At 34.4% G+C, this 23,306-nt stretch overlaps 4 protein-coding genes across 5 annotated transcripts; 1 reads left to right on the top strand and 3 right to left on the bottom strand.

Annotated features, from left to right (window-relative positions):
- Positions 1-5,582: 5,582 nt before the first annotated feature.
- On the bottom strand, positions 5,583-8,045 carry LOC120120988 (galacturonosyltransferase 8-like). The gene is made up of 3 exons (XM_039140476.1): positions 7,786-8,045; positions 6,391-7,629; positions 5,583-6,120 (listed from the first exon to the last, which is right to left on the bottom strand). Exons 1-3 carry the CDS (start codon positions 7,942-7,944, stop codon positions 5,845-5,847), a joined length of 1,674 nt encoding a protein of 557 aa, XP_038996407.1. The 5' UTR covers positions 7,945-8,045; the 3' UTR covers positions 5,583-5,844.
- Positions 8,046-10,840: 2,795 nt separating this feature from the next.
- Positions 10,841-11,941, bottom strand: LOC120121111 (polyribonucleotide nucleotidyltransferase-like). Its single transcript, XM_039140568.1, has one exon. It carries the CDS (start codon positions 11,939-11,941, stop codon positions 10,841-10,843), a length of 1,101 nt encoding a protein of 366 aa, XP_038996499.1.
- A 4,372-nt stretch (positions 11,942-16,313) lies between these two features.
- On the bottom strand, positions 16,314-17,526 carry LOC120121112. Its single transcript, XM_039140569.1, has 2 exons — positions 17,020-17,526; positions 16,314-16,586 (listed from the first exon to the last, which is right to left on the bottom strand). Exons 1-2 carry the CDS (start codon positions 17,524-17,526, stop codon positions 16,314-16,316), a joined length of 780 nt encoding a protein of 259 aa, XP_038996500.1.
- A 902-nt stretch (positions 17,527-18,428) lies between these two features.
- Positions 18,429-23,067, top strand: LOC120121062 (ethylene-responsive transcription factor-like protein At4g13040). Of its 2 annotated transcripts, XM_039140535.1 has the most exons (7): positions 18,429-18,653; positions 19,670-19,784; positions 19,995-20,125; positions 21,274-21,364; positions 22,170-22,350; positions 22,709-22,830; positions 22,930-23,067. In XM_039140535.1, the coding sequence occupies exons 2-7, from the start codon at positions 19,742-19,744 to the stop codon at positions 23,061-23,063; spliced, it is 702 nt and encodes a 233-aa protein (XP_038996466.1). In that variant the 5' UTR covers positions 18,429-18,653; positions 19,670-19,741; the 3' UTR covers positions 23,064-23,067. The 2 variants fall into 2 exon arrangements, with proteins under 2 accessions (XP_038996466.1, XP_038996467.1); XM_039140536.1 differs by lacking the exons at positions 18,429-18,653; positions 19,670-19,784 and adding an exon at positions 20,814-20,942 and having other exon boundaries at positions 20,001-20,125.
- The last annotated feature ends 239 nt before the right edge of the window (positions 23,068-23,306 follow it).

Consider the following 23,306-nt stretch of genomic DNA (forward strand, 5'->3'; position numbering starts at 1 on the left):
AAATATATTAAAAATAAAAGTGATTAAATTTTAATTTTTTTACAAATTGAAAATTAAAATAAGATAGATAAAAAAAATCACTAATTTAGTTTACCCGAAAATTATTTTAAAAAATTAAAACTTTATAATTTAAATTGTCACGGTGACCTAAAGAATATAATTGAAAATATATTGAGGCTATTTTACAATTATACCTTATATCATATTCGACTGTTGTTACCACACGCGTTTCAGGCTTCATTTGACCCTACCTTTGGAAATGAATATTGAACGAAAACTGTTTAATTTCTTCCAGTCGTGCGAGAGTTTACTGAATCACATGAAATTTTATCTAAAATAGATTTATTTATATATAAATATAGACTTATAAACAAACACATTGTCAATCTCTATCGAAACTTAGGGTAAATTATACGTTTAATATATAAATTATTATTTTTAGTCTATTTAAAATCTAAATTTTTAATTTTTAAAAATCATATCTAAAATTTAATTTTTGTTTCATTTAAGTACATAGTTAAAAAGTTAACGTTGTATTTTGAAAAATAAAAATTTTAGTTACTAAAACGAATCAAAATTGATAATTTAGGTACTAAATGCATTACATTTTTAACGACTGGTACTAAAATGAAACAAAACTAAAAAATAGGTCTAATTTTGAAACAAATTAAAGTTTAAATACTAAAACGGACCAAAACTAATAGTTAGATACTAAATGTGTAATTTATCCTAAAATTTATTATAGTTTGAGTTGATTTCCATAAACCTCCGATCTTCTATGAAACTATACTTGTTAATACTGTGAGCTCTCCACCACACAAAATCTTCAAACATAGCTCCCCGTCCACTAGAACGTTTGTTGAGATAAACAGATATTAGTTAGTTTGTTAGATAGGTTGTTAGAGGCAGTTAGTAACAGTTATATTTTAGTTATTGTGTAATTACTTGAACTGTGTACTATAAATTGAAGTTTAGATGGATAATAAAATAAACGAGGTATTATTTTTAACAACGTTCGTCTGATCTATGTCCCCGAATACCGGTTTATGGTAAACTATAGTGCATGAACAGGATTTCTAATATGCTTAGGTGATATGTCGGAACAAAATTCAATTATAATATATTTCTAACTTGTCAGTCTACAAATAGTCATAATATTCCTATTGTTGACACGTACACTGAATATCATTATAAATAATTTTAATCGAGACTGGAAAGGGGTCAACACATTACAAACCAGTGATACTCTTATCATCTCCTTCACCAATACATTTTTTCTCCTCTACACACTGGTCAACAGTCATTCTTTCACATATCACAATTCTCAAGTGAGAATGACTTGTTGTCATAAACAAAATTAAATTTCCAAATGAGTGAAAATAACAGTGCTTTGTAATAACTATTTAAGGAATTAAATGTTAAATGATATTTTTTTAACGACCAAGCTCGGTGGTGATTCAAATAGGCATAATGCAATAAAATAATCTTAATGTTTGACAGTAGTGTCAAATTTATCCGTATTATTTTTTTTGGAATATTTGTGTACTGAACGTTTAATTTTGGGTAAAAAATAACCCACGGTGGATGAAAACCTTCAGTCAACTGGCGATCAATGTCGGGAGCTGACGAGGCGTGCACACGTGGAGGGGAAGTTGATGTCCATATCATTGAGATCGCTGACGTGGCATTGCCACATCAATTTTTAAAAAAATTATTATTTATATTTCATATTATTAGTTCGTACCAATCAGAGAGCGTTATATAGTGGAACAATGAAAATGGTGAAATGCAAAAAAAGGGACTTGAACCTAGGTCCAAAGGGTGAAATGCAAGTCATTTTGCACCAAATCATGCTACTCGTTCAAGTAATGAATGAAACAAAACGTATTTAATAGATGCTTCCGTTTGAATTTCATAAAAAAAATTAAAACACGTGTTGCTATTCCATTTTCTAATAATAAACGTGATTTCCCCCTAAAAAAAATCTTAGTTTCCCTTTTACCCAGATTATTCCTCAAATATTAGGGTTTATATCCCTAATTTAACAAATCGTTTCCCTTTTGATTCTATCTCCGTCAAAATCAAACGAAACATTTCATCTTGAATCGATTACGCGGTTGACATTCATTGAAGGTGAGTTTTTTTAAACTGTTTGAATATTTTACTTAGTTAGGATAAATATCAATTTTTAGTGGGTTTGTGGGGTTTCCTTCTAATTATTTGTTAGATGTATGGGTTTAGGGTTGGGTTGTTCATAAGCCTATAATTTTATGCAATTTTGTGTTTTGTAATATTTTTGAATTAGTTTTTTGTTTGAGTTTTCTGTTAGGGTTTATATTTGGTTTATATAAACGAATTTTCTGCTTAAATGTTGGGTTTTCTGTTAGGGGTTATATTGAGACCCATTCGAAACTCATAGGAAAATCAACCCCAAACATTATAGAAAACTAATTTGAAAACCCATTCGAAAATATAGAAATAGTGCATTATTCCGTTCAACAAAATAAACTCACATTCGAAAATTATAATTTGAATGATGAAATGTTGTATTGGGTCGATTTAGAAAGTCAAATAATTCTTAGGGATCAATTTGCAAGTTTTGGGAGAATTAGTGGTGAAATTGCTAAAGTGCAATGTTAATGCATTAATTTGGGAGTATTGTGAAAAGTTAAGTGACCTAAGGTTGAGAATTATTATTTTCAAGTACTAGGGAGGTTATTTGGCAGGAGTTGAGTAGAATTGATTAAGTTATAAAATTAGCATTGAATATTTATTTATCGTATTTTATCATATTTTACATAGATACATGTTTAACAAGTTAGTTAGATATTAACATATGTTCGAAAATTGTTTATGTTGAATAATTAATTTTCAAGCAGATCGTGACTAGAATCAAGACCGAAACAAGCAAAAAGAAAAAGGAACGAAGTTCAAGAGGGAATTAATAGAAATAGTAAGTGTTAGTGAGACACCAGTGAGTGCAACTAACTTTTTTAACTAAATAATAAAAGGAAAACTTGCGATGATTCAACCTCGGTCGTTTTTATTTAAAAGGTTTTTTAAGTAATAATTGAGCATAGATTTTATCAAATTGTTTTATTTTATGGTGTATGATTATTTTGAGTATGAACTGCCTAATACAATGTTTATGAGATTTTATTCGAATTAAATAAATGATTAGCTTACATGCAAAATAGCATATGATTTTTAGTAAGCTCATTGTATGTAAGCGAGAGTTAATGGTACAATTGGCATGGCAAGAGGTGGAGTGAACGACTCGTGTGCTTTTGTGGTGCCGAGGTGGAGTAATCTAGTGCAATCTACATGATATTTTATATGTTATATGATACGACACTGTTATTCATATGACTTGTGTGCCTTAGTGATACACGAGGTGGAGTAACTCGGTGCATTTATTAGTAGCAGTTTTGACTGCATAATGAACCCTTACTCATATGACTCATAAAGCATATATTTCTCATGATAATACAATGGACAAATGTTTGATATGAATAAGAAAAGTATGTACTTGAAATGATCTGATTTCGAAAAGAAAAGTACAATTTTACAATGATATGATCTGAAATAGAAAAGTATAGATCTAAAATGGTACAGTACAGTCTGAATTACATATTTTTATAATATATTCTTATTACGAGTTGACATGATTTTTTACATGTTTTATTTTATTAATGTTTTTATACGATAATGTATGTTTTAGAAGTTAAATATTTTATTTATTTTACTTGGTTGTTTCACTAAGTGAAAATTTTAGCGTGCGAGTGTTTAACACGTAGGTGCAAGCTAAAAAGGAAAATAGGAAGCTCATCAACATCATTTTCGAGGAATCAGTTCTGCCACCGGAATTAATAAGGACATCTTGTGTGTTAATTTATTTGATAATAACATGTATATTAAAGAAGATTCTAGTTGCTATGATTCGGGTCTGATTAAGATATTTTTTTTAAATTATGAAGGTTTGGTTTTACAAAGGACATTATTAATTATGAATATTTGTTTATTAAATTGTAACTATTTATGATAGAAACGATTTTCAAATCAGACAGTTTTCTAACAGTTTTAATATAAAATATTTTACAATACAAAACTACCTAAAAGTGTTATTTGAATTGAATTTAGATACTGTTAATATAAAATATCTTACAATACAAAACTGCCTAAAAGTGTTATTTGAATTGAATTTAGATTTTAGTATTTAAATATTAAATTATGATTTTATGTGATTATTAGTTTTAAAATAAAGAAATATTTTTTGAGATTTTAAAGTAATAAACATTTACTGGTTTTCAAATAATAAATATTTCGTATAATTAATATGACACAACTTGTATACGAGTGTGTGTATATATATATATATATATATATATATATATATATATATGATAGATCATTTCAAAAGACAACCATACCTTTATCCCAAGGTAACTGTCGCTGATCCAATTCCAAAATCAAGAGGTAACTTCAACACACAGCGATACAAGTATTTTATCTACTTCCAATTTCCTCCGTAAATTAAATATTGTTCGGCATTCCTTCTATCAAGTGTTGAGGCTAGGGGTGTAAACGAGCCGAGTCGAATTCGAATATTACTGAATTCGACTCGACTCGAAAACTCTAAAATAAAATTTAACTCGACTCGAAAATTCGTGAGTTTAAAATTTTTAAGCTAGACTCGAACTCGAAATCCTGAACTGAATATCATGAGCAGCTCGAAATGAAAAAAAAAATCTTAAACTTAAACTCGATTGAAGCTTCAAACTCAAACTCGAACATCAACCTTAAATACATAAAAATCTTACTCTATTCGATCCGAGTATTTATTGAGCCTAAATCGAATCGATCTCGAGTAGCTCGCGATCTGTCTCGTCTCACTTACAGCCCTAGTTGAGGCTTCCAAGCCCTCTAAACCTCCAGAACTATATATATTCTTCGAAGTTCCTAAAAATATTCCAAAGTGTAAATATTATGGTCAGCTACAATCTTTTAATTGAAACTAAATCTTCTATCTGAAGTTAAAAATTAAATCTTTTATCTGAATATGTCTCAGACCTAACATCAATCCTAAAAATCAATATATAAGTTATCTGACAATCGTATCAACGTATCTGAGACCTCACATCAATCTCAAAAACCAATATATAAGACTTAAAAAAGAGGTTTTTCTTTCTCACGAGCTTTCTCTCTCGACGATTGTTTATTATCGTTTTCAACTCGTCTACTCTCTATTTTCACTTCATCGAGTAACAGATCACAACTATCTGTTCAACTAAAAGCGTTGAACCGTCAATGACCACAATCATAATTTTTTTCATCAACAAAAATATGAAAAATAAAAGCTCTAAATCTAATCAATTGACTTGTGACTCAATAAGAGCTTTAATATTCAGTATAGATAGGGCAAAAACAAACAACCAATCAATGGCTTAATACCAAAAACAAAAGAAGCGTCTCTGATAAGAATGAAACATCAAACATCTCTTGTTCTGTTTTCCCCAGCGTAGCATAATAACGCTATCGATTTTGGTTTCACTTCCAAATCAAATGATGCTTTCGGCAAACTATCAACAAAACTCTTTTCCATCATTTTATCATTGCAGGATAATTTGAACAGTTAAACATATGCAGAATATTTTTAAACAATAAATTCTAAAATTAATATGACAAGTGTGCTATAGTAAGAATATATACCAATTTTCTTCCACGCGGAATAAGGACGCTTGAATTAACGTGTAAGAAAACGCAGATGCTGAGATGAAATTCTTGTCGTAAAGCTAGATCTGTAGCATATTACCAGTACAGATGCTTCAAAGATGATGTTTTTATTTAGACACCGAAATTGCAGACCTGGACAAACTCCAAATCATAGTCCACATACTTGGTCCAAAGAGGCTTGAACTGGTTCATGGCAATATCAAGCCATGGCTTCATGTTACCATTGAAGTGCACCACCGCGGCAGTGCTGATCTCATCCATGCTAATGCTTGGATTGTAGCCGAGTCCAAGTACATGCCAAGACTTGTGCAACGGTTTCGTTGTGGAGTAAAATGTGATCAAACCGGGAGGCAATGTTCCCAATTTCCACAAGGTCCGATTCTCGTTCTGCAAAGCCCAAGTATCCATCAATTTCCACAGGAAGCCACAAAGAACAACATAATTCAACATCCTAAAGAACAACTACTGCTGGCATGTCCACAGTTTCATTCTCATTTCATATGCTTTAAGCTTTGAAAGAGGACAATCAAGCTACGAGCTAGACTATAAAAAAGGTTGCAGGCACAGCATCCAATAAGCATAAATCAAGCACCAAAAATAGCACAAGCATGGCATAATAAATCAATCAAACAGCTAAAGAGTGCGAATGAAGCATACGAGATTCTGCCAGTAATGATATTCCTCTGTACATTTTTCCCTCCTCCAAGCATCTAAATCAAAGAAATTCATCCCATAAGCCCAGGCACAAGCCTTGGGGTTGAACTTCTGCTTAATCAAAGGATGTGAGAAATTCATATACTGTGCATATCTATGGAAAGACCCAAAGCAAGTCTCCACCGCCCCATTCACTTTCCCATCCATATCAATCTTCCACAACCCTGTCAAATCCTTTTGCACAACAATATCATCATCCAAAAACAAGATCCTATGCAATGTGGGGTACATCTCGGGTAAATAAAACCTCAAGTGATTCAAGATAGACAAATACTTGGGGTTCCTAAACTTCATGTTAGTTGTATCTTTAGTCGCATTCTCAAGAGTGTTCTCGAAGTAAAACTTCTGCAAATTTGACGATTCTAGCTGTCTTAACACCGGAACATAAGATGAATTCAAAAACTTATAATCCTCAACTGCTTTAACTTCAATATGTGCCCCATTATAATCTTTCAATTTAAACATAACCTGCATTGCTCCGAGATTCATCTTGTCAGTCACCACATGGAAAACGTGTTTCCATGGCTCTTTGGCATTCTTCGTGGCTGAATTGACCACTACGGATGCTGCAAGTACATTATCGGAGAAAATGGCATAATGATAAAGCTTAGGGTCCTCGAATTCAGGAGGAATCGGCTTCCCTTCATCTGTATATTTCTCAGGATGTGCGATCCGTTCCTCCATCAATCTCATTGCCAAACAATGTAAGCTTTTAGGGATTGATTTGGCAGCGATGAGGCTGGAAAATGCGCCTTGCTTTTTCGCTTTTGTCAGCTGCTCATTGACGGCAAAGATCGTATCTTTCAATTTCTGGATCTTGAGTTGGTTATCAAAAGATTCCTTGGCTTCCGAGACCATTTGGCGGGTTGCTTTGATCCGCTCTTTGACTTCTTTCTCAAACTGCCGGAGCACCGTCTCGTCAATGGAGAGCGAATCGGCTTCAAAGAGAGCCCGATAAGATGGCTTGTTAATGAGATCCGAGTAGTTTCGTGATAGATCAGCGAAAACTCTGACGACCTTTGAGTTTTCGAGCTTTAATTTCCGAGCGTAAGAGGCGTAGGCAAGAACAAGAGAGCGGTGGTCGTCGGCTTGCTTCCGGATCTGATCCAGTCGGGGCTTTAGCGGATCCGATTTAAGTGCTAAAACGGACCTCCTCGTGGATCCAATTCCAGTGGGGAAACCCTAGAAACACAAAGGAACGACACCGTTCCATCAGTCATCCTGGCAATGTTCATTTCTCGTGTACTTTCCTTTTTTAATTAATCATTTAACAAAATGAGTGGGGAAAATCGAGTTAAATTTTCAGTTAAAATAAGGAGAAAGTCAGTTAGAACTTACAAAGTTGGTTTGGAGATGAGGAGAGTGAGTGTGGGAAGTGAAGAAGAACGATAGAGCAAAGAAGAAACAGATTGCAACCGTAATTGCAAAGGCCAATAATCTAACTGTAAATCCAAAACCTCCTCCGCTGCCGCTTCTTGCTGTACGGGGATTCGGCATCTCTCCGATCAGTCACCGGCGCATCAAACGGTCTAAAAAAAGGAAGTAAATGGAATTATGATGGCCGAAACACAACGGCACTCTCTCACTCACTGCCTTCGTTTGTGTTGGTTTTTGGCTGAGTTTCACTTTCTGATGATGCTAGTGAGATTGTTATGATAAGGGTGTCGTTTCGGGAGATCAACGGCTGTGATTTCGCTTTAGTGGGTCGGTGATAAGCGAAAGCTAGCTGTGCGCCACTTGGAATGTGGCGGCAACGCGGGATCCTGTGTGAGTGTGAACACTTGTATATATATACATTAATACATATACTACCACCGGCCAAAGTGGTTGAACAATGTAATGAAAAAAAATCATAACTTAATGTAATTGAAGAATTATTTACTTAAATAGGATGATTATTACTGTAACACTATAGGTCGACCTACCTAACGTGCATGGCCCATGCATGCGAGAGAAAAGCTGCAATAGCGAGAAAAAAGAAAGAAGAGTTATTGCAACATAATGACGCATTGTCGCAAAGAACACTTGGCGATCTATAGAGGTTATTCGGAGCACTTGGCGACTTATAGTGTCACTGTAACAATCACTTTACTTAAGCAAATAATTCTTCGACTGCATTATGTGAAGAATTTTTTCGTATTGCATTATTCAACCACTTTTGCCTACTACCACGTCCCTCTGAATGAAATTAAATAAAAAATCAAAATGCTTTTGTTTCTGTAAACTATTTTTCATTCAATTTTTAAAATTTAAAATTTAAAATTATTTCTGTTTTAATCATGTAGTGTTTAACAACAACCTTACCAAATCGTTGTGTTCGAGAAGAAAATCCGAAAGACTCTTTTGACAATAAATTATAAAAAAAAATTAAATAACGAAAACATGAATCAAAATAAGTGACAAAGGAAAGGGATCTACCCATAAACAATTTGCTGTTCAACTCAGAGGCTCGTAGACCCCGGCTAACCAAACAAAAGAAAATAACCAACCAAACCAAGTATCTTGCATTGAAGGTTATATTGCAATATAAATAAAAAAATGATTTAATATTTGGCTTTTAGAAACATTTAACAGCCATAATTAAATATGACAAAGTAAACTTTTAAGCATTTAAAGATGATAATCAGATTGAGAGACCAATGGTTGAAGAATGGTCAAATGTCAAAAACATTAATGATGTCTTTCTGTTAAAAAAAAAAATCATGTTAGTGTACCCCAATCAGGCAATTATGTAGAAGACTAGAAGCCGACTCAGAAACATGATATTTTAGGAGAGTTATCAATTGAAGAAACAAATGGTTGCATTTTGGCACACATGACCCGGGGAATGGTGCATTGTTTGAGAATAGAGAAATGTAGGACATATCATTCATTTTCGCGGAGACCATGCCTTCTTTATAACCACATGGTTCTTGTCAGATTTATTCAAGACACCAAGTTTAAGATAAAAGCGAAATGTTGTTAGGCCTATTTAGTAATGCTTACCCTTATTAATGACATGGCCTTTCAATTATATCTGCGATGATATGAATAGGGTCAAATTAGGTTTCTGCCGAATTCGTATAAAAGAGTTCATATCGTGTGTAATGCAAAAGTGGGGTAACTTTAGGGAGTGATTTACTTTGAGGAGTGGTTAAAGAGTTGTAATTTAACAATTTTACCTACTTATTATTTTTATAAAAGGGTTAGCCTTATTAATTAATGAAATGGCCTATTTAACCAGTTGGTCTAGTGGGATGAGACACTATGTCTCTTAAGCAAGGTCAGAGGTTCGAATCCTGACGTTTGTGAATAGAGCAAGTTAGGTTGGGAGGGTTGCCCTCGCCTCTGCAGTACCCGAACTGGATTAGTCGGTCAATAGATCGGATACTAGTGATTAATTCAAAAAAGAGAGTTGTAATTTAATAATTTTACCTATTTATTATTTTTATAAAAGGGTTAGCCTCTTTTCTTAATTAATATATGAAATGATTATTCTTTTTTCGAATACAATTATTGTCGAAGAGAGCAACACAAATGTATTTCACTTCTTTATTTTGAGCGTACAAGATTTAGAATATTGTGTTAACCTTTAGAAGCAATGTTCATTATAGTAGTTACCGATTTAAATCAATCCAAGTGAAATTTCTTCCAACAAAGCGACTTCTATTAAGGTACAATAAATCATTCTACTTAATTTATGATTGCTAGTTAGTCAATACTAATAACATTATTTTTGAAGCAATATTATTTACCAACATATAAACATTGGAGTAAGGAAAAGTTAATTTTGTTTTAATTTGTTCATATTGAAGTTAATTTAACAAAAAAAATAGTTCAAAGGCTGAAATAAACATTGTAGAAGCTTAAAGGGTTAAATTGATAAAGTTGGAGGTTAGAAAGATCCATAATTAAACAGTTGACATGCCTCGGATGCCCAGCAGCAAACCAAAGGACAAATGTGGAATATAAGAGATGAATGATATGTAATGTAGGTGAAATTAACTTCCATTCGACTGCCTGTAATAATATAGAATTCCATCATGCGAACTGAAGATGGGGTCTACAACAAGCTCGTTTTAATTAATCAATGATTTCAAGGATAAGCATAAAGCACACGGCCCAAACCCGCATTTCTAATCGTAGAGAACGCTCGTCCTCTTCAATAGGAGACCTATGACTCGTTCTGATGGGTGGATGAAGCGGCCGCATGGAACTATAAAAATCAACTTGAATGGCTGCTGCCATTGGTGAGTTCATCACAGTTTGGTTGTTGCTGGCCATGCACGATCCAGGTTTGGTTGACGCTAGGGCGTTTAACGATAGGTTAAATTTAACACCCAAACCCATGTTTACTAGTGATTTTAAGAAAATACTTCTAATCAAGCGTAAAATAAAAGCAAAATGTGAAGATTCAGTAGTAGGCTTTCTTGGCATGCTTGGTGGTACCAACATGGTGCAACCACCCAAACCCTTTCAGGGCTTTGGAGATCTTAACAAAGTTAGGCCTCCCCATCCCCAAATTCATCTTCCCTGTCGAGAACTTGAGTGCCTGTAAACAGCACAAATGACCATCCGACTCTTCCTCATAGTCATCGTCGTCATCATCATCATCAATGCCATTGCCACCTTTCTTTCCTTTCCATCCAACGCTTTTCAGCTTTGACTTATTGGAATCACTGCTTTCATATGCTTCCCATAGTAAATCCATCCCTTCACCACCTCCTCCATCCGTCGCCGCCGTCACCTTGTGTCTCTCCTCGAAAAGCTTGCATGCCAATGTCCTCTTCCATTCCTTTTCTTTCCTCATTGACCCCAAATAACTTAACCCCGTTGTTTCGCTGGTAACGCTTTGGGAATTCACCATTGCTTTGTCTTCAAGCTCCCCGCCTTTTTTAGTTCCCACCGTAGCCTCGGGATCATTTACTTTGCTCCCCATTGCCTCGGATTTCTCCTCTTTTTCTCCCTTTTCAGACGATAAGTTTTCGACCGCATCTTTTTCTTTCAAAAGCTCTTCAAAGATCTTCACTACGGCATTTACCTGAACAGTTTCCGGACGTGAAATCTCCCCTGATTCTTCATCAGAAGCACCAGTCGTCAATGTTTCAGGTTTGTGAACCGAAGCATCTTCAAGTTCATCAACAGCTTGTAAGCAATCAACAATGGCTTCCGACCCTAAAACCCCATCTGGGTTTTCTCTAATTTCTTCAATGGTTGAAGCTTCAAACACGATCTTATACGCTTCAAGCTCTTCCAAGCATGGTAAGCCATCACATTCATTGTCAACTACTTGGGACCTTAATACCGTAAATAATGCAAGAAACAAAAGGGAAGTGGTACCAAAGAGCGGCGAAAGAAAAGAGAAAATATTGAAGAGATAAGGAGAGAAGAAGACGAAGTAAGAGAAATAGAGAGGATTAGAAAGAATGTAAGAGCAGAAAAGCATGAAGTTTGAAAGCAAAAGGGTTGAAAACTGGGTTTTCTTCTCGGCAACAGCCAAAGAAAACTCGGTCATTTTTTTATGACGAAATCTAGCGAGCAAAAACACAGAGAATTCTGGGTTTTGTTTCGTTTGATCTAGTTAAGCAAATGGGCAATGAAAAAACTCCCGAAGTGCACGAAAACTGGGGAGTTAGAGCGGCGTGAATGACGGGAAGAGATGGATATTTTAAGTACAATCGACAAGAAAGGAAAGCTACTTTGGAAACTTTTATCGTGTCTATAACCACCAAGCATGATGAAAATTTTGTGCCTTTTCTATTTCTAATCAGCTATGATGTCGTGTATATAATCGGCAGGGGATATATATATATATATACACACTCACACGTAGAAGATGAACGTTAATTGAATTTTTTACCAGGAGATTCCCACTCCATTGAAATTACGCCTAAATTTGTTCTCATGAAAGTTTCTGGAGCCAATCTAGGAGAAATCCACATGGAATCATGATTTCATGTAACCAACTACTTCCATTTAGGTGACAATCGGATAGGTAAAAATCGTAAATTGTGAGGATTCGAACCGACGGGTGGGAAGTAACCGAAATTTTCATCCACGGGAATGGAGACGAGGGAAGTTTTATCTCTGAAGTTCAAATGAGAATGAGGACGAAGATTGCATATCCGAACTGTGGGATAACCAAATCGTACCGTGTGAATCATCGTGGAGATCCCTGAAAAATATCCGTAGGGATCCCTGCTATTTTACAAAAATTTAAAAATATATTTATAATTATTTACCAATATACCCTTATTATATATTTAAATATATATATATATATGATAAGATTGTGTTGTCACTATTACATCTTAAAAGAACTAAAATTGAAGTTTAGATATATTCTCATTTAGTATACATTGGTTTATTGAGATTTGAAAATTGTTAAGATTATACATATACATTGGGTGTTAGATGAATACTGACGTTTGAAACTTTTATATTATATATAGAGATCAATTTGAGACAGTCTGATATATCTTACAAGTTTTAAGTGTTGCATTGATTTCAAAAATGTTTATTTATTTTTTGAGAAGATGATTAATCGAAATCTGCAGGGATCATAAGGGATGTGTATGGGAAAAAAATTACCAAAACATATAATGATGATTTCCCAAAACTGTACCCGCAAGTGTTGGGTATAAATTGGATAATGTAAAACTGTCCCTACTCTGACCCGTTTCCACCCTACTTCCATTCATTACTGCCGGTCTGCAAATTGGTAAAATACGGGCGACGTAGTGGAGAATGAAGGACGTCGTTAATATGGATGAAGCCATTACGGTTAGGAATCAACATTTTATTTATAATACAAGCATCTGATTTTATTAAAAGAAAATATACTTAGAGTTACTATGAATCTAAACTAAAAGCATAATTAAGATATTTTATATATCCATTGATACGATAAATTAATCATTTGAGATCGAACAAAGATCAAAATATTAAAAACCAATCAAAAAACTCGAATAATATTGATACAAATAGATTTGATTGCATTTGTAACCGAATCACAAAAGAAAACCAAAACTACTGAAAAACCAAGGAAAAATTGCATATTAGAGTCGAGCGATGTGAGAAGACTATCCACGAATGCAATCGTGTATCCGTATCCAATCCGAGAGTTTAAAGTAGAAAATATCAGCTAGATAACAAATAAACGTCATCTTGATTTGTTGAGATATCATCAAATCAAAAGTTGAGAAAAAATTAAAATGAAACAAAGACCAAACAACCTTTAAAGCATGTCAAAAAGACATAAAAACATGTCAAAAGACATAAAAACATGTCAAAAGACATAATTATTAAAAACTAAAAAAATAAAGATAAATAAAAATGTAGTATTAGAAAATAAAAGAAAACAATGAATACCAATGATCGAATGTAAGAATAATTCCTAATGGTTTAGATTGAATGTAAGAATAATTCTAGGTGCTTGAAATGATGTTTGGAACCAAATTTGGAACTTTGCTAGGCTTTGAGGACATTTTCGCAAGCTTTGATAATTTAAAGGGTCAATGTACAATTGTGGAAAAATTGAGATCCTAGGCTGAAATTTAGTGTTAGAAGATTTGAGGAAGTTTACAAGTTAGGAACGTAATTGTAAGTTGAAGGAAATTTGGTGGTGAGTTAGTGAAGTTGTTGGGGACACTTTAGAAAGTTTAGGAAATTTAAAGGATTTAGATGCAAGTTTCGGAAATTTTGGATGCAATGCTGTAAATTTTAGTTAAAATATGGGAATATTAAATTTGGATTAAGATGAAAAGTTTCACAAGATTAAGGGAGAGAAATTAGTTTCAAATATGTGTCGATTGTTTTTTTAGAAAGTTGTTTGAATATAAATGAATACTATATTATTAGTTAAAGTACTAATTAGTATTCAAAATTGTTTATGTTGGAAAATTGATAATATGAAGATCGTGATGGAAAACAAGAAACAAATCGAACCAAAAAAAAGGATTAAGTTCGAGGGTGCAAGGAAGATAGGCAACATGTGAGTGTAACTAACTTTTTAACAAAAAAATTCAAGGACAACTTGCGATAAGTCAACCTAAATCAATATGAAAAGAAAATGTTTTTAAATAGTATTTTAAATACATACATATTATTTTTATTTTATTTCATAGCATCTGAATATTTTTAGGTACATGCTACCTAAAACTCTGATTTTTATGAGAACAATTTTATATTTGATTATCTAAATTGTTTTTTAATGCATATTAGTAATCGAATTTAAATGAAGCCCATTGTATGATAATGACGGTTAGTGGTACAATGACATGCCATGAGGTGGAGTGAATCTATATTTGTTTCAGATCTTGTACCAAATGGAACACTCATGCTCTGACTCGGCGTACTTTAGTGGTGCACGAGGTGGAGTGATTCGGTGCAACTCTTTGACGCTATACATATATGATGTGGCACCAAGATGGGTAACTCGTGCTCTGACTCGCGTATCTTAGAGATACACGAGGTAAAGTGACTCAGTGCAATATGTTATGATGATGAATTTGTATATAGTGCTCTCACCCGTTATTTGACTCGCGTACCATATATTCTCATGAAAAATACGGTGGGCAAAGTAAAGGATCTGATTTGAATAAAATATGAAAATTATATAATCTGAAATTAAAATAAGTACAATTTAGAATGACTCAATACAGTGACTTATTGAATTTTTATAATAATGTTTTATTTCGAATATTTGATTAGATGTAAAATATATATATGTTTTATTTTGATGATGTTTATATATGAAATGATTTACGGTATATGTTAATTATTTTAAGTATGTTTTTATGTTGCCTCACTAAGTGGAAAACTTAACGTGCGATTGATTCGCACGTAGGTAAAGAGAAGTCGGCTGAGTGAGGAGCCAAGCATGACATCTTACATATTTTGAAGACCAGTTCAGACAGCCAAAATCAGTATGACATTTTTTCGATGTTTTTGATGTTCCTTAGTCGGCATGTACATATTTTTATTTTGGGACTCTGATTCAAATATGCCTTAACTCTTTTTGATCATGTGATGAATGAATAATATTTTATATATTTTACATTATATATTTAAATTAAATATTTTTAATGTCGAATTTAAAAGAATAAAATTTTATCGATTTTCGGACCGTAAATATTTTATTCGACTGATGTGATATATTTGACTCATATACGGGACATATATGAGTTGAGGGGGTACATATCATGCCCAAGGAATCCCTCTGTTCAGGATGCCGACAGGAGAGGTAACCACTTCGTGAAAGACATAGTCATTTCTGACCTTCCAAAGATGCCAAATAATAGAAACAAAGAGGGTAGGCCATGGAATATTTCAATCAGTTACAGTGGCATTGGAATTAATACCCTCGTGAAACCATTCATGCAAAGGTAACAAATAAAACAAATGACGAAGGGCAGGCAGTAGCCGATTATGCCAAACAACCTGAGCTTCCTTGTAATCTCACAATATATGAATTGTTGATTCTTCGAAAGTAGCACATTAATAACAATAGAGAGAGTGCCCTACAGAGCGACAACATCTCTCTAGATTAGTCATTAAACGATTACGATAAGCAATCCATAAAAAAAGCTAGAGACGTCGGGGCACATGAATTTTCCAGATAGAATTCCAAAACTTATTTTTTGGATCCTAAGAGAAATTGGCTACACGAGAATAGTCCGATTAGATATCAAACTGGTGCATGGGATTCCATCACCAAATGATACGATCCTTATCGGTAAGAGGATTAGGACAATTGATGCAAAATATGCATGACAACTTCATGCGTAAAAATACTGGAAAGCTTACTATAATACCAATCCCCAATATTGTTTATGAAACCCTATAAAGAACAAGCAGGAAAGAGAAAGTCGGTATTGACCACATGCTCACTTAAAGGGCCAAGTGATGGCACCACTGACGTCATCCAAAGGTCGAACAGAATTGTCATCCCCTAAAGACCAGGCAATACTAAATTTTAGTTCATTCCGATACGTGGAAAGAGCCCGCCAAAGGGGAGTGCAGTTGGGGCGAGAGATTGACTTCGGACAAGGACCAACCATTTTATATTTTTGGCTCAAAAGATTTATCCAAAGAGCTCTAATATCCGTGAGCAAAGAGAAATCAATTTTAAGGATGAAGGCCGCATTGAAATCGTGGACCTTCCAAATACCAAGACCTCATTTTCAAGGAGTTGACAAAGAGTTTCCCAGTTAACAAGGGACATTTTGACTGTCAAATCACTGGAACTCCAAATGAATTTCCGGACAAGTTTTTCAATGTAAAGACATACTTTTTTTTATGGAACATTGTTGATTGCATGAAATAAACAGAATAGCCAGCAATGTGGACTTGGTCAGAGTGATACGTCCTGCCATGGATAAAGAACGGGCAGCCCAATTGCTAAGACGAGCTCGTGTTGTATATGATAAAATCATAGTCGGAACATTTGGCTCTCATGTGTAAGATTGGTACGCCAAAGTAATTTTCGAGATTTTCCACAATCCGAAAGCCAAGAAAAGAACTAATAATATCGGATTGAAGTAGCGGATCCGTGTTGGGCAAGAAATAAATATTAGTTTTTCTAGCATTTACACGATGTCTAGAGGAGCTTCCAAAGGCCGTAAGAACATCCTTGATAATTCTTGCCTGAGACATATCGACTCGAGCATAAAGGATAAGATCATCCGCAAAGAACAGATGAATTAGAGGAACACTATTTTTCACAAACCGGAAAAGGTCCCAACTAGCATTAGAGATAGAGTGATTAATCAGATGTCCTAAACATTCCATTGCAAGGATAAAAAGATAAGACGACAAGGGATCATCACGTCTTATACCTCGCTCAGGATAGAAAGTCCGAGTTAGAAAACCATTCCATTGAACCTGAAAACTGGAAGAAGCAATACTACCAATAATAATAATGAGATGAATACCCGGGGGAATCCAGAATCCAAGATCCAGGAGAGAATCTGCGATGAAGTTCCAATGGAGCCTATCAAACGTCTTTTCCAAATCAACTTTAATAGCCATCCACCCTTTCTTCAATTTGGAGGATCTCATTGAGTGAATAACTTCCTGGTTGATAATATTGTACTCCATAATGGAACGACCAGAGATAAACTAGTTTGGTTTCCATCGATAAGCAACGAGAAGAGAAATTTAACTCGACTAACAATGATCTTGGAGAGTAAGTTATAGAGAACTATACACAGACTGATAGGATGAAAGTCCAAGAAAGATTCACAAATATCCCCTTGGGGACAACGACAATGATGGTTTTATTTAGAGACCTCTTATTTATATCACCTTTCTTTTTCAAGTACTTAAAAGAAAAAGATGATATATTTTAGATTTTTTTTGTGATACAAACCTATTATTAATCATATATGTATAAAATAATTTGGTGATTAAAATAAATAATAATAATAATAATTGGATGACTAATGGGTATAGTTTATCCAGTTATTTATATCAAAATACATATGTAAATATAATGCAAATACGCTTTTGAAACAAGTGTAGTACTTATAAAAGAAAACTTATACGGGCATACGTTCCCCTCGTCACATTCAAAGACTTGGCCTTACTTCGTTCTTTGCCTGTTCAGCCTTTGGTTCACTTTGACTTTTTTCTTCCTCCTCTATTCCAATATATAAGGTTAAACAAAATTTGAATAACTGAAACTTTTTAATAATTATTAGATTAATATTTATGTTTGAATCAAAGTTTAAATTGAGTCTCTCGATTTTATATGGTATATATGAATCACATATGAAAAAAATATGTATTATATATCATTATAAAATAATATTTAAATTAAAATTAAATTATATCATAGTATTATAAATATTTATAATTAAATTTAAATAAAACTTAAAAATTTAAATAGACTCGACTCGAAATAATTTAAATTCAATTCGAGTTATGAAAATCTATTTAATTGCTCACCCCTACCAGCAGCTCCGCCACCCTTTGATAAAGAAAAATTATTTGTCAAAAAGGTCGTAAAGATAATGGATGCATGAGCCACCACCACCATCTTCTTGGAAACACTCTCTTCGTTCATTCTTTTCTTCTCTCCCCCATCTTCCTTCTTTCCCTTTACCAACAAAATCCTCAAAATTTACCAGATTTCAACATTGAGAAGTACCCGCCTTTCTATCTCTTCTTCTCATCGGTTTCTCTGTGTCTATTGTCGACCACTACCTTTTCTTTCCCTTTCTCAGGTACCAAATAACAATGACTATTTTATCTTTCTGTGATTTATCTTATCCTTTGTAATGGGTGATTTTTGCAGTTCCTGATAATGGGCTCATCACCATTTTTTGCTTTGATGGGTTTGGAAACTTTTGGTTTTCTGGGGGTTTTTTCCCCTTTGATTGTTCTGTGTTTTCTTTTTTGGGGTTTGGGGTTTTCCCCACTGTCTCTGCTTCCAAGAAGGTGGTAGGATGGTGGGGTTGACTTATTTTGCTGCAGAGATAGTTGGGACTTTTATCAGGCATACATATTGGGCAACTTTGTTAGTTTCAAACGATGGAATTTTTTGGCTTTAGATTAATTTATGTTATCTTTTAGTTTTACATAAAAAAAATTACTGCCGAACTTTATTTCACCTTGCTCCCTTATCCGGGGCCTGGTTAGCTTTAGGAACTGAGTACCATTTCTTTAGTTTCATTTGTGAATGATTTTTGTTTTTACCAGCCATCAACTCTGTTGTTCCTTTTTGCATCTAATCGGTACATGGGATTTAGCCCCATGCTTTTCTATGAGGCATTATCGAATCAAACTTTGAAGCTGAACATGCTCAAAAGAGCCTAAAGCACTTTGCTTTGATCATTCGAATGTTTGCCGAATGACACGGTCCCGTAGCTGTTAATGAGAAACGGGTTGGTTGTCAGCCAACGGATAGTGTAAGAAGTACTTGCAGATGCCATTAATTTTTTTGTAACAAAAAGGTTGACTAACATCTGGGAACTTCACCTGGCAATTTCATTTTCCCTTTAGTTATTTGTCTAGATTGCCTAGGTGCATCAGGTTAATTGGATGGACTCAGTTTTGATGGTCTTCCTTGTTCATTTTGACGATTGCTGTCTTATGGTGATGTTTCCTATATATATCTCTCAGCAACCTTCTGTTTTTATCTGCCATCTTGTTCATTTTCTATTTTGTTCTTCTTTAATGTTTGTATAAAATGGTTTGATCCTCTTCTAAGTTCTAACTCGCCCTTCCTTGGTAATCTTAGGAGCACATACACAAGGATAAATGCATAGGACGATAAATTAAACCATTGTTCACTAATTAAGGGATTGCCAACATGGTGAGCTTACGGAGACGGAACCTTCTTGGGCTCTGCTCTGGTAATGTTTAATTGGGATGTGCTTTATATTTTATAATTAATTGCTTCCATGGATAGCATTGGATATGATCTTTCACTATGTATTGTCATGTGAAATCTGTCTTTCAATTCTTTGCTTTTGTTTTTTAGGGTCAGTTTGTTTGAGTGAATTGAAGAGTACTTAAAATTTTAAACAACTCCGAAATTATTATTGATTAATGACCTTTTGTAGGGAAGAGTTCCTTTTTGACTCCACTCTCCAGATTCTTTTGTAATGGAAACGCTCTTGAAAATTCAAGTCAGAATGCAAAATCAATTAGCGTGCATCCTATGCCCTCATATTCCATCAACCAAATGCTCGGGGTAAGAATGCATATTAATCAACCGATTAGATATAGTATATCATGATTTCACAGTTTATATGAGTTGGCTTATCACTTTCTTTTACATTTTGTATAAACTTAGTAGCTTGTAGAGATTCTTTTATCTTTCTTCCCTTTGTTAGGGATGCTTGCCTTTGCCTTTAAAATGCTTCACAAATTTATGCATTCTTATTGTCCGCTTTGAAATATTTATCTGGGCCTTCAATCTTATTTCATTTTGTCTGTTCTTTTAATCCTGTGCCAATCTTGAACCGGTCTTGTAAATTGTAACTTTCCCATAATTATATATTTACTAGTTTGTCTTGCAAAATGTAACGATTCTAGGAGTGAGTCATTTCTTCCCCCTGTGTCCACAGAAAGGGAAAAAGGAAAGACCATCTTTCGTTATGGAAGAATCTCTCCTCCCTTATTGTGGATCTTCTTTAATACTATATTTCTGGAAGGATTAGTAATATCCAATGATGCAAACATGACAGAATGTATCCTTAGGTGATAGTTACAGACATTACATTTAATCTTCAACATTGTTTTTCTATTTGTACTTCCATGGTAGCCAGTTGTCACAAATGCATCTTTCAGATTGACCAGCGTTCTTGGTTGGTACGGTAGTTATGGTTATGTGAATATCATAGCCAACTGTTGGTGGTATGTATGGTTATGTTATGCAGCAGTGAACAAAAGGTGGATCCATGAGAAAAAGTAGGGCATGATACATGCTACTTGTTTGGACCCCTTTAACTGATCTGGATGAGAATCATCAAATGGAAAGACTCGTGTCTTCACTCACAACGCCAATGGTAATTTTTGTACTTTGTTCTGTGAATGCTAAGTATGCAAACCTAAGGATTCTTAGGCACCTCTGCCATTTGGGGGAGTAAAACCATTAACTCTTGATGCCTGGTCATTGCATTGCATCCCGGGGCACCCACTTATTATAGAATCTGTTTTCACTGTTCCTTTTGAGCAAGAATCTCAGGGTAAAAAAGCTAGTTGTCAATTAAATGGTACTTTTAGGTGCCCCTAGGTGCATCATACTGGTCATGATAGATAAATACTGAGTGGCATGTACTATTCAATTTCTGCTTATTACTAAGCAGTTCTGTATAACTATTTCATGCTGTTTCTCAGGAAAGCACTGCTGTGGTTGGCTCTGGATCACCAAACGTTTCTGCTTCTGGCTCTGGTTCATCAAAAGAGCCTCATTATCAACCTTTTCCAGGTTCGTCTCTTAGCCTGTGTTTGATATGTTTGTCAATATCAATACAGCTGGAAAACTTCTAGTTGTTTTGTTTATGGCTTGATGTTGGTCTTTCCTTCCTTTCTTCCTCTTCTCTCTGACTTCTTTTTTCTTCGTACTTCTGTTTTATGTTATCCTTAACAAGCAGGATAGAAAAATTAACCTAAAATATAGTGCCTTCATTTTTCTTTCTCTGGCTTTGATGGGCATATAAAATACATAAAAATGGGGGATTGATTAATGCAACCGGTTGCCTGTTGAATGATATTTATTTGGGACCTTTAACATCAGCAAGTCCAATTCAATCTACCTGAATCTGTTTTCAAATATTAGGTTCCGTTCCTGCATCATTAGTTTGAGCATGACCGCATGCTAAACTAATTTCTAGATAATAATTTTGGGGAAGGATGTTGTAAAATGGATTTTATCTGCAGATATATAATGTACAAAATTGAGGTGTTCTACCTTTAAGTATTAGAATCCTGTTGATGTGTGTTTTTGGCCTTTTCTCTTTTCTTTTCTTATTCTTTTGGGGATACCTAAGAGAGCGGCTTGTGATAAATGACATCTTTGACACAAATACAAAAGCAATTCGAGGAAGAGACAGTATATCACCCTGTTTGTTGGTTAGAATAAAGAGGAAAAATGATATATCTCGGAACTGAGTTCATGCCATTGCCCTTCTGGATAAAGCATGTCACTACTCATCAGCATCAAAAGTGGATGTTAGGAGCCATTTTAACTTCTACACTTGACTGATGCCAATGTACGATTTCATTATTTATAGGGCAACCAATCAAGCGCAGGAAGCAACATAGGAGGAAGCACGCTCAAAATCAAGAACCTTGTCTAATGAGGGGTGTATACTTCAAGAATATGAAATGGCAGGCCGCGATAAAAGTTGACAAGAAGCAGATTCACTTGGGGACTGTTGGTTCACAAGAAGAAGCTGCCCGTTTATATGACAGGTAACAACTTGTCTTTTTCCTTCTTACTTGTATTGCTTGCTACTACAAATTTTCTGCAAATTCTGATCTCCTTGAGGTTTACTCTAGTATTCTGATAAAAACAAGAGAACAAGTTTGATTCCTTTATTTTCACACTTACCATGGGTCGAGGTAAAATTATTCTCTTCATTTTGTTAACGAGTTTGTTTAAAAATGTTCATGTACTACTGATGATAAATACGATAGAAGTGGTATATTTACAGTTTAATGATCAGAGAAAAACGTGGGAGGGGTATTTATCAGAAAGCTGTGAAAATCATGTGATTCCTAACTTCTCAGAAAGGATTTGGAACTCATTGGTTGATATTTTTATCTATAGAGCCGCTTTCATGTGTGGAAGGGAGCCGAACTTTGAGCTGTCGTCGGAGGAAAAGCAAGAGCTTAGTAGATTCAAGTGGGATGAGTTTTTGGCATATACTCGCCGTTCAATCACCAATAAAAGTAACCCTTTCTTTATGCTTAAGATCCTTATCATCTCGGCTCTTTTAATCTAATCGAACACTTAGATGTGCCTATTTTGAAATGAATACAACGTTACAGAATACAAGCAAAGGGTTGGGGCTGAACCCCAGAAGATGTCTGAACCTGCAATAGAGAACGGTTATCCAGACAGCAAACGAGTCGATAGCTCCTCAGCTTCAGAAGAGGCAGGGCCAGACTCTTCAGCCTCATGAAAGATTTTGAGAGCGAGGCTGATTAATCTGATGCGTAGGTAGTTGCTGGGTCTCCCTTTTTAGGGTTGAAATTCTATTCGAGAGCCGAGTAATATATATATATATATATATTATCATGTACCAAGCAGATATTATATTGCTAGTAGTTTTCATCAGTTAACGTACTGCATAATATGCTTGAACGCTCAAACAACTGTGTTTAAACAAGTGATGTATTAAGATCCTCTCTTCCTACACCTGCTG

Source organism: Hibiscus syriacus, unplaced genomic scaffold (genome assembly GCF_006381635.1).
Source record: "Hibiscus syriacus cultivar Baekdansim isolate YM2019G1 unplaced genomic scaffold, ASM638163v2 tig00110356_pilon, whole genome shotgun sequence".
NCBI lineage: Eukaryota > Viridiplantae > Streptophyta > Magnoliopsida > Malvales > Malvaceae > Hibiscus > Hibiscus syriacus.